The sequence below is a fragment of the Ischnura elegans genome, chromosome 11 (genome assembly GCF_921293095.1).
Source record: "Ischnura elegans chromosome 11, ioIscEleg1.1, whole genome shotgun sequence".
Lineage (NCBI taxonomy): Eukaryota > Metazoa > Arthropoda > Insecta > Odonata > Coenagrionidae > Ischnura > Ischnura elegans.
Window position 1 is genome coordinate 102,885,851 of NC_060256.1, and position 12,112 is coordinate 102,897,962.

The 12,112-nt window shown below is 40.2% G+C and overlaps 1 protein-coding gene across 1 annotated transcript; it reads right to left on the reverse strand.

Annotated features, from left to right (window-relative positions):
• Positions 1-2,212: 2,212 nt before the first annotated feature.
• LOC124167678 lies at positions 2,213-9,792 on the reverse strand. Its single transcript, XM_046545663.1, has 5 exons — positions 9,719-9,792; positions 4,211-5,608; positions 3,344-3,886; positions 2,900-3,250; positions 2,213-2,588 (listed from the first exon to the last, which is right to left on the reverse strand). The coding sequence occupies exons 1-5, from the start codon at positions 9,790-9,792 to the stop codon at positions 2,213-2,215; spliced, it is 2,742 nt and encodes a 913-aa protein (XP_046401619.1).
• Positions 9,793-12,112: the final 2,320 nt, after the last annotated feature.

The window sequence follows — 12,112 nt, forward strand, 5'->3', positions numbered from 1 at the left end:
TGGCGGATTATCCAGAAAACAATGCTACATGTCTATTTGCCAACTTTTACACGAAAAGGAGTATCATAAGGTCACCAAGTGGCAAATCTCTTCGTGTTAAATTGTCAATTTCTTCGAGAATAATTCTTGAGCAATGAACTTACTGCATGAGTTCCTTGGCAGGGAAGAATAAGAAATCATGGTCCTCAAATGAGTCTTTTTGTGATAATCCTGACAAACTCACTTCTAATGCACTATTTATTTTTTACCTGAGATGTATTGTATGTGACATTCTGACAATGTGACGACATAGTGTTACCAATGTTTCAGTTATATGTATACTACAAATTTTACGTTCTTCTAATTTATTCTTCTGCAATGTAAAGATAAGTTACATTATACAAGTTAATAAAAATAGGTATTTTGGAGGAGAAAGTACTCAGAAAAGAGAAAATTTCACTGCTTATAAAATTTAATAATGTACGTATTATGGTTCTAACATATTTTTTTCTGAATTTGCTCTTTGAAACTGCACAAAAACTGCTACAATAACCTTTTCAAATATCCCGTTTAAAAAAGAATGAGATTCTCTTTTATCTTCTGACACCTTTATTCATTTTTATATAATCTTTTTACACTAAGTATTTTGTAAATTTTGCAATTATTGAAAACATAGAATTTTCTAATTGAGAAAAAAACTTGATTCAAGTGATCCGTGTTATTTTTAATGCCTTTAATTCACTTAGCAATGTACACGAGTGTTGTGGCTGGCCCCCTAAGCTTGGGGCCCTCCGCGATTACCGACCAGTCGACTTGACCTGTCCAACCTTGCATATTTTTCATCCCATTCATTTTGCAAAAAGCATCAAAAAGAGATGACATGAAAATTATGGTCGTTTCTTGCCCTCCAATTGTTTTTCACAGTTGTCTTAATGAGGACATCATGCCTCATGATGTGGCCAACTGAATTTTCCTGTCTTTTTATGGTTTCTAGAAGACTCCATCTTGTCTTAGCACTTACTGTTAGTTATTAGGTCAATAGATTGTATATTCATCATTCTACTGTTGCACCATATCTCGAATACCTACAATCTTGACTTTGTATATATTTTATGAGTTTTACTTTAAATGTGGCTCCTTGTATATCATAAGATGATTTATTGAATTCTCCGAAAAACAAGGCATGAAAAAAAAATTCCCGAAGAGTTCATTCAAAGAAAAGCTCATGAGCATGATATGTACCAAGGTATGGAGGTAGCATAAGGTCTCTCTTTGATGAGTGTGTTATAGAGTTATAGAGGGACCACATGAGGTAAGAGTTGAAAGAGATGGTGAAAAGTAAAGGGTTGCTGACTCAATGATAATTGGGTCTTTTTAAGATAGCTCTGATGAACTATATTATTGCACTGTTGCGTATTACAAAAAAATAAAGGCACGTTAGCTCCTTTCTGAAAAGATTTAATACTTCAACAGTAGAGTAAGGCGGACGAGACGTCGCGGAGTACCTGTACAGTTAGGGAGAGAAGAGTTCTTTTCTGCTCTACGGGTCAGGAGAGAGAGCGCGAGCGAGCGAACAGGTGCTCACCGCATTTACGTGAGGTGCGCGGAATTTCTGCGCCGTAGTGTTCCCCTAGCGGCAAGAGCAGGGACTAAAAAGCCCGCAAGGGCGCACAATTGAAAACCAAAAATAATCTGCAACATACCGCCCGCCTCGTCCATGACGAAACAATACATTTGATACATTTGAAAAAAGAGAAACATTTAAACGAAAGAAAAGGAACCTTATCAAACAACAACAACAAAAAAAAAATGCCGCCCGCCGTGAAAAAACATTTTTTACAGAGGTATCAGAAAAAAAAACAAATTACATTTTCCTTTTAGGTAAGAATGCATAATTTGGTGATGGACCTAACAATTTCCCCATTACAAGTCTTTAATTTAACTACTCTTACCAATCCATCTTCACCTGGGTAAACGTTAATTATCCTGCCCATTTGCCACTTATTGTTAGTTGGGGGTTGTAGATTGTCTTTTACTACCACAAGAGAACCCACTACTAAATTTTGAGAAGCTTTCTTCCACTTGGACAGGGGAGTAAGTTGTTGTAGATATTCTACAGACCACCTTTTCCAAAAATTATCCCTCATATGAGTGATAAGTTTGTATTTATTACAGAGTGAATAAGAATCTAATTTTGAAAAAGGTTCAGGTAGGGCAATTAATTGTTCTCCCACTAAAAATGTCCTGGTGTTAAAGGAACGAGATCATTGGGGTCATTGCTCAGCGGAGAGAGAGGGCGAGAGTTCAGGCAGGCTTCTATTTGGCAGAGAAGCGTTGGCATTTCTTCAAAAGTCATCTTTTGGTCTCCAATCACTCTTCGGAGATGATGTTTCATAGATTTGACTCCGGCTTCCCACAGGCTGCCGAAGTGAGGTGCATACGGAGGATTGAAAATCCAATCAGTCCCACAGGTGCTGAGATCTGCCGATGCTTTTTCGTAGAAGGAGGAAGCTGCTTTAAATAGGCTTCTCAGTTCCCTGTCAGCACCTCTAAAATTGGTGGCGTTGTCGCTGAAAAGTTTCAAACAACGGCCTCTCCTCGAAATAAATCTGCGAAAGGCAAGAGTGAAAGCATTAGAGGACAAATCAGAGACACATTCCAAATTAACTGCTTTTGTGGACATACAAACAAATAGACAAATATAGCCCTTATAACATTTATGTCCTCGACCCTTCGTAGTTCTCAGAAGTACAGGGCCAGCAAAATCCACACCCGAAAAGGAAAAGGCCTTTTGGGGCTTCAGTCTCTCCACAGGTAGGTCCCCCATCAGCTGATGCGCAGTTTTAGTGCGGAATTTGGCACAGAACCACACTGTCTTATTACTTGTTTTACTAGAACCCGGTTTCGGATTATCCAGTACTTTTGAGCAAGGTGGCAACGGGTGAGTTGTTGTCCCCCATGAAGCGTCGCTGCATGAGCATGCCGAGCAAGTAACAGTGCAAGATGGCATTGCTTGGCGATGATTATGGGATGTCTCTCGTCATATGACAAGACAGCGTTCTTTAATCTGCCACCCACTCTGATGATTCCTTTCTCGTCGAGGAAGGGTTGCAAAGGCAAGAGAGGTGAGGACTTGGGCAGAGGCTTGGAGCTTTTGAAGCAGTCAAATTCTAGTCCAAAATATCGATACTGCGAGCATTTAATCAGGCAATCTAAGGCAGCGGCACGCTCCTCGGCAGTAATGTGGCCAAGGCGTGCACGATCTTTGTACCTGTAATTATACAAAAATCTTAAACAAAAGGAAATTATCCTTAGCAAACGTAAAATACAAGAATATTAAAGGAAAATGTCACCAAAGTCTGACGCTTGAGCGACATGACAAGTCAGTTTCTCTGCACCCTTTGGCTCCACATTTTCAGAGCCATCCGAAACTGTAGGTTCTCTGCTCCAGGCTGTCTCCTCTTTTGCAAGCCAATGTGGTCCATTCCACCACAAAGGATGCCGAATGAGTTCATCAGGGTCAATTCCTCGGGTGGCTGCATCGGCTGGGTTGTGGGCGGTACAAACGTACCTCCAGCTGACCGTGGGCAGGGCTGACTTGATTTCAGAAACTCTGTGTGCCACGAATGGTTTCCACTTGGACGCGTGGCCTCGGATCCAGGAGAGGGTGACCTTGGAGTCAATCCATGCGAAGACAGCAGGAACCTTTCCCAGGCGGAGTCCACCGATGAGCTTTACTAAAAGACGAGTTTGTAGCACAGCAGCACACAATTCTAGTCTGGGGACACTAATTGTTTTAACTGGGGCCACTTTAGTCTTCGCTACTAACAAATTTACTGATACTCCATGCGTTCGGTCTGACACACGTATGTAAACTGCAGCCGCATAGGCACGTTCTGAGGCATCACTAAACCCATGAAAAGTAACATTTGACAAATTTTCATTTGAAAATTGAATCCAACGAGGAACACTTATTAATTCTAGCTTCTTTAATGACGAACGGAATTTTTGCCAAGAAGTAGCTAGGTTAACTGGCAATAACTGATCCCATTCCAAATTAGCTAGCCACAAATCTTGCATAAACACCTTTGCAAATACTAACACTGGCGCCATACAACCTAAAGGGTCAAAAAGACGAGCAACATCTGACAAAACTATTCTCTTTGACAGTAAAGTGACTTCTTCTGGATATTAAATAGTTCTAAGATGAAAGGCATCAGTCTCAGGATACCAATGAAGTCCAAGGGCGACAACTTGATCAGTTTCTGTGAACACTTTATGTTCAATGCGAGTATCCGGGCAAATTTCAGTGCTATTTGATGCCCATTTACTTAAATGAAAGCCTGCACTTTTTAAAATATCTACAAGTTGCTCCTTGACTTCCAACGCCTCTTCTAAGGTATTTGCACCACTTAGAATTTCATCAATATACATGTGGTTTTCTATGACCTTTGCTCCTATTGGGAATGTGGCCTGCTCATCTTGAGCTAATTGGCGCAACACGCGAAGTGCTAAAACAGGAGCGGAAGCAGTTCCGTACGTAACGGTAGTCAGTCTATAATCTTTAATAGGCTCTGAAGTATTACATCGCCAAACAATTCTTTGAAGGTTCATGTCGTCGGGGTGCATTCTTATTTGACGATACATTTTTATAACATCTGCAGTAAATTCAACAAGAAAGAAACGCCACCGTGTCAGGATTATCCATAGATCAGGTTGGAGCTTAGGTCCTGACAATAGCAAGTCGTTTAAAGAATAACCAGAAGCAGTTTTGAAAGAAGCATTGAACACCACTCTTATCTTTCCTTTAGGATCGCGATTATTTACCACGGCATGATGAGGCATGTAATAGCCCGAAGCCGTTTCACAATAAGCGGCCTCCATATGATTCATATCAAAGTATTCTGACATAAATTCAATATATTTCTGCTTGATTGAAGATTGAGTTGCTAAGCCCTTCTCAGACATTTGAAATAATCTTAATACGGATGATCGTGATGAAGCTAAATTAGAAACATCCGCTTTTAGAGGCAAACGCACAACATAACGTCCATCTGAATTTCTTGTATGCGTTTCCTTGAAATTATTTTCACAACGAGTGTCCTCTTCTGACATTGGAGATTCTGAGGGAACCTCCTCCACTTCCCAAAATCTTTGCATTTCAGCTGTTAGGTTATTGTAAGCTTCAATATGCATTAAGGTCACGGAATTTTTCACCAGACAGTCCTCAGAAGAGCATTCCACTGGACCTAACAATACCCATCCAAACGGTGTTAGCCTAGCGTTAGGAGAGCCGGCGGGCCCTTGGCGGAAACCATCTAAAAATAGGGGTCCGCAAACATCTGCTCCCAGTATGAGGTCAATTTTTGATGGGATTGCAAAGTCAGGGTCAGCAAGCGTTATGTCAGTTAAGTGAGGCCAATGTTCACGTTGAACATAATTAGACGGAATCAAAGAGGTTAACCTTCTAAGAACTAAAGCTTGTACTTTGAGTTCATATCGAGGATCAAAACTTGAAAGAATACGTAAGTTCACTGCACTGGTTGAAACACCAGTTTCACACCCTTGAACACCCGTAACCGGAACATTTACAATTGTCTTTCTGAGCTGTAAAGTTTGAACGACCACTCTGAAACAAAAGAGGAATCAGAAGCAGTGTCCATCAAAGCTCGAACTGTAAGCAATTTTCCAGACGGGGCTTCAATTTTAACGCAAACTGTGGCTAAAAGAACAACCCTTTTTGTAACCACCGAGCAACTAGATGCTCCTGCCTGTTCCGTGGGTACGGAAGCTGGAGGAACTAAGGCCGGTGACTCGGAAACAAAATAACTGTTCGTAGGAAATTGAGTTGTTCCTTGTGTCCTAGGGGGAAAGCACTGATGAAGTAAGGTATGATGTTTCTGATTACACACGAAACATCGGCCAACAGATTTGCAAAGTCTTGTCCCATGCTGTTTAGATAGGCAATTAAAGCAAAGTGAATGTTTATGAACCTGTTCTTTGCGTTCATTTGGCATCATACTTTTAAACACAGAGCAGTAGCTCAAAGGATGCCCATTGGAGCATAAGAGACATCGCAAGGTGCTCTTGTGCGATCGCTTAGTGGATGACGTATGAACTAACGATCGCGTTTTAGATCTTTGGTTACTAGAAAAATCACGTCTGGCTTCGCTTTGAGATGCAGAAGTACTTGCAGAATCTAACTCCTTCGACGCGTCCAGGGCATGAATTCTAGTCTCCAAAAAAATAGAAAATCCCTCGAATTTAGGAACAGCATCAATGTCTGTTTGTGACAACTCCCACATCAGACGAGTAGACGAATCTAATTTTCTTGTCAGAAGAAACACAAACCATTCGTCCCACTGTTCAACCGGTTTGCCAAGATTTGAAAAGCTCTTACAGTCTGACGAAACTGATCTAACACCCTTTTTAGTTCAGCGGAGGTGGGCTTTTGCACAGGAGAGAGTTCAAATAAATTCTTCATATGAATATTAGAAAGAATCCTTTTACTCCCATAGCGCTGCTCAAGATCATTCCATGCGCCCTGATAATTAGCACTGGTAACAGGTGTATTTTCAATCACTTCTGCGGCACTACCACGCAAATGAGTTTTCAAATAAAGTAATTTGTGCACATCAGACAGTTCTGGCACTTCATGTACTAGTTTTTTAAATTGATCGCGAAAACTCTCCCACTCCAACACATTACCCGAAAAAGTAGGCAATTCAATTTTCGGAAGTTGCGAATGAATACTGACACGCGATATATCACCCGATGCGTCATGCTTGACGTCGGTTGGAGCACATAAGGAATTCAAACACGAGGCTATATTAGAACACGCGTCAATGTAATGCTCTTCTATTTCAGAGAAAATATCTTCAGAAACGTAGGTAGTCTTGGCTACCTCGGGTTTCTCTAGCAGTGCGTAGTGCTTTGACAAGAAATCATCCCAGTACGAAGAAATTAATATTTTTCGCTGTTCTAGGACAGTGCACGAGAGATTATCTACCCCTCGTTTTAAAGTATTAGCCCAAAATCTTGAAATTAATTCTCCTCTCTTTAATTGAGATTGCATAAGTTTTTCAAGTTCCTCAGACATAGCGTTAAGCTAAATTGACACGGTCATTCAGATTAAAGGAACTTAATATGAAGACTGAAGTGAATAGAAAGCACATAAGGTCCCATTGGAAGGCACAATTCAGTCCCGTAGTTCAGAAAATGTTCTCAATCAAGTTTTCAAGGTCGGCATGAAAGTGGCCGTCGACGTTAGTATCATAACTCCCTACGCCAAAAAGTGACTCAGAACAAGTGTTGAGAATGAAGCACTTCAAGTCAATGAATAATATTTGATGCAAAAGTTCACACGTGACTCAATAGAAGCAATATCCACGTTGAGGTTTAAATGAAAGTTCACTTAAGTTCACATAAAAGAAAGTTCTTACCGAAAATTTCACTTGAAATTAAGGCAGGCACACTGTTGAAGAGGAGGAAAGATGATTTCTTTTCTTCGTAGACTCAGGAAGCAGAAGACAGGAACCAGCAATGGTGGATCAGGAACCACGTGGTCTCGCGATCTCAATCCGGCCCGAAGGACCAAAAATGTTGCGTATTACAAAAAAATAAAGGCACGTTAGCTCCTTTCTGAAAAGATTTAATACTTCAACAGTAGAGTAAGGCGGACGAGACGTCGCGGAGTACATGTACAGTTAGGGAGAGAAGAGTTCTTTTCTGCTCTACGGGTCAGGAGAGAGAGCGCGAGCGAACGAACAGGTGCTCACCGCATTTACGTGAGGTGCGCGGACAATCTGCGCCGTAGTGTTCCCCTAGCGGCGAGAGCAGGGACTAAAAAGCCCGCAAGGGCGCACAATTGAAAACAAAAAAAATCTGCAACATGCACAAAGATCAATGGAATAAATTAGCATACATATGGGGACTAAATACATATTGTGACATGAGGAGGTGGGGGTTGGTTGGTTTATTGGATAGAGGGGAGAAAGAGAAGGGAGGAAAAGAGGGGAAGGGAGAATAGGGTGGTTTCCTATTATTTTTTTATTGCCTAAATCGAAAGGTTATCACTCCTGGAGTACGTGTTTCACCCTTTTAGATTTTTAAATTACTATATATATTTTTCGCGATTAAATGAAAAGTGAGAAATTTCAAGCGCGCGAAAACACGACGGCTAAGTATGAATGCTGGGAAAACCCCGTGTGACGTCATTATGGTTCCCGCTGTCGACGTGTGAGGTGACCGTTTGGCGAGGATATGTGCGCTGCTGTGATGCAGGTAGCAGAGTATCCTGCTAGCAGGTAGCGCTCGGCTTCGAATAAGGATTATTAATACCCTATCAAACGAGGGAAACTTTCTGGCCACAGGCAGTTTAAATAGTTGATTATTAAGAGATGTTTCCCTGAGCTCTGTGCCTCATGCATGCATTGGTAATCTCAGACGATGTAAAACTCCTATTTACTCGTATAGAAACTGGGTGACGTCACATCGAGTGGCATTGCATGGGCACCAACCTGACATTTTTCAAATGAGGTTAAAATTGACCATTGCCATTCGTCTAAACTGGGATTTCTAAAACCAAATAATTTTTATCATATGAATGCACTAATCATGGGTGACCAATCGGAATCCATGCCTTGTGTTTTCTTTGATGAAGGAAACTACCCTATTATTATGTGGGGAGGCTCATTGCGATGATTGGGGTACACAAAAAATGAGAGATTATAACATAGATTCTGAGTTCGACAGAATATTTAATGCAGAACAAAAGGGCAATATACACATAGAACACATGAAAGTGTTCAATATCTGTCTCTGCTTTGAACATCAAACTTGCCAGTGGATATTACCAAAATGATTAAATCAAGAAAACAAAGACAACTTAATAAAAAGAAAACAGGAAGTTTCCTTCCAATCAGTCTTTGGCCTGGTTTCTCACCAAGGCATGAACACCCAAAAATGAGTTAACAAAAAGAAAACATTAACCTTAAGCATAATTATAGATAGAAAAGTACACCCTGTCCTAAAATACTTTAGCGCACGCAATCACTCAAGGAAGGGGGGGGGAAGAGGATAGAATCAAAAATGCAATAAAAAAACTCATGGGCAAAGGCTCTTCAACATAGGTTCCTGCATATTCTTTCTTCGGTTCTTGGGGGGGGGGGGGGGATTCTGGATTTCTTTAACAGCACTAGATCAGGGCTTTGAGTGAAGGTTCTTCTTTACTTGGGGATACAATTCAGGATTGTGGTTGGGCTTATCAAGTTTTTCCATCTTGTTCACGGCTGAGGGATGACCTCCTCAAATGGCTCCTTTACGGGAATCGCTAAGCCTAAATTGAATGGATGAGGCAGATACTTTGTGGAGATCCATTATGAGATATGAAGTGAAACACTCTGCACTTTCCACATAAAAATGTATTAAACTACAGTCGACATGTTTCGCTGCACTGCAGAATTATCAAGACTCCCACAAAATATATCGACTGTAGTTTAATAAATTTTTATGTGGAAATTGCAAAGTGTTTCACTTCATATCTCATCGCTAAACCATCTACACACCCTGGGCTGAGAGAATACTCAGTGGGATGACATGGGTTGATCTTCTTCTTATTGACGATGGAAATCTACCATTCATTCTCCTGTTTCCTGTTTCCGCTCATTTCCTCCATTGCCTCCAGGTTCTCCCTCTCTCCATAGACCACTCATGTAATGAGGCGCTTGCCCTGACAAACTGGCAGAGCCTCCGGCAGCATGATAAGGCCAGGGTTGATGTATCTCTTTCAGGTGGTGGCTCCTTAGGTTTCATGCCTCAAAGAGGGTTGGCTTTCAGGGGGTGAGGAAGGTGGGGAGAAAATAAGAAAGAGGCCTATTTCTAGAGGTAAGTCACCATGGGGGGAGTTAAAGTATGTTTTATCTATTTTGGGGGAGAGGGTGAATGTATAGGTGAAGGAGTATCAGGTGGTCGTAGGCAGCCTTGCACCATCACTCCTCGGTGGGTGTGGGTGGGTGAGGAGGAGTGCACTCTTCTCTATTTGGGGCCAGCTCATACACAAAGTCAGGTGATGAGAAAACCCCAAAATCTGGAGGTGGGGAATTGGGGGGGAGGTGAAATGCATTACACACAAGTCCATTCACACTGAACTACCCACACACACACACACGGTCAAACTTATATAAGACAAATAAATAAAGCTCTCCTTCCCTCAAATACATCCATTCAAACCAATTTATGTAACCTGCCAAATTTCAACGGTTACAATATGCATTTACAAATGGTATACATATATTAAGCCACCATAGGGAACTGGAATAAAGGTACCATATTGAGGAAATTTCTGTGTACTATGTATTATAATTTCTTTGATTTTATGATACATATTTGGATAACTTACAGTTTGGTATTTTTCATTCATGTCACTTACCCACTCTCTTGCAGAATTGCGTGGAGGATGAAGCAAAATGATGAGAGTTTGAAGATAGAAGAAAAAAAGCAAAACGTGTGTGACTTTGCATGCATTTAATCTGATGGGTTGCATGATTGAGCAAAAATTTTGAGCCTTTTGATTGTACAGAAACAGAAGGATGGGTGTGATTCCCGAGTCCTCCAAATTTAGGAGAAGAGAGAGACTCTAGGACAAGAAGACCACTCCAGGAAGAAGAATGCGAGTGACTTAGCTTAGATTGGGCCCTTAGGACCATGAATCATGGTGCCAAGTAAGACTAGGTTATTTTAAGTGAGTCAGTTATACTTTTTGTCAAACTGAGGTTTGACATGGGCTGTATACCATTGCAGGTTTATGGAATAGAAACTGTCATTTGGATGAAAAAGTAGTAACTTCCTCCTTGTGCCACAGTGACTTGTATACTGCAATGGAGCTTATGCAATTCCTTGGGGGGAAAGGTATTTACCTTGCATGTACTCTCTCCATAGGCTCAAGACAAGAGGATCCCAGTTTCACACCTAGCTTAGTTTTTGGGCCCTCAGGGTTTTGAATTATTGCGTCGAGTAAGGCTAGGATTTTAAAGAGCGTTATCTAGAATTTTATGTTGAAACAAGGTTTGGCATTCACAGCATACCATTGCAGTGCTCGGGTTAGAAACTGTGTCACTTGAATGTGAAAGGGTTAATTTCCTCCTTTCCCACAGTGACTTTCCATATGTTGCATTGCAGAGTGTGCTATGTCTTGGGGGAAGGATCATTTATTTACCTTGCATGAACTAACCCACTCTCTCCCTAGGCTCAAGACATTCCGGTGGCTGAAGGAATGTAGGCATTGCAAGAGGTACCATCAGACAACTGAAAGGAGAAGAAACATGTCAAGACAAAGAAAAGGAAGGTGTCAACCTATTAAAATTTAATTGCATTATCAGGATGATGTAGAAACGTTTGATAGATTCACTAAGGTAAATTTCTCCACAAATACTGTCCTGAGCACCTTTATCTTTCTTCTGCGTAAACCAACTCTGCTTAAGTATGAATAACAGTCCAAAATTTGTATTACATTGAAATAAACTTATAAGGACAACCAATCAATATTACCTAATTTCAATTTAATTTTTCGTATTAATTTCATTCAAACAATAATTTCTTCTACATTCAATTCATTTTTTTAAAACCATATCCACATGAGTTTATTTTTTAATTCATGATGCATTAAGGATTTCTTGCTTTTTTTAGCCTAATTTATACTAATGCAAAATGAAGTCAACATCTTTCAGTTCTTCCAAACAAGTTTAGATACATTCATTTAATCTCACCTCTCTGCATAATCCTGATGCATCATGACCATTGTATGTAATCAGTCTCCTTTCATTTTTTTTATTATTGCTCATCCAAGCACTGCATTGAAAATCAGTTTCTTTAATTTTTATTCATGTTTTTTTTTCTTTCTCAATTGATAAACTAAATATTTTCTCAAAACATTTTGCAAAAGTTTTTTTCAAAAAATCAAATCATCATTTTTTTTTGAATATGTTAAGTAGAGAATGACAGAATGTAAATTATGTTCTTCAGAATTATTTTTAATTATTGATAGATTATAGAGTGAATTATATTTTTAATGCCACTTCTGAAGAAATACCTCGTTGGCTAAGTAAAGAATTCTTGTTCAATCCAAATTGTGTCT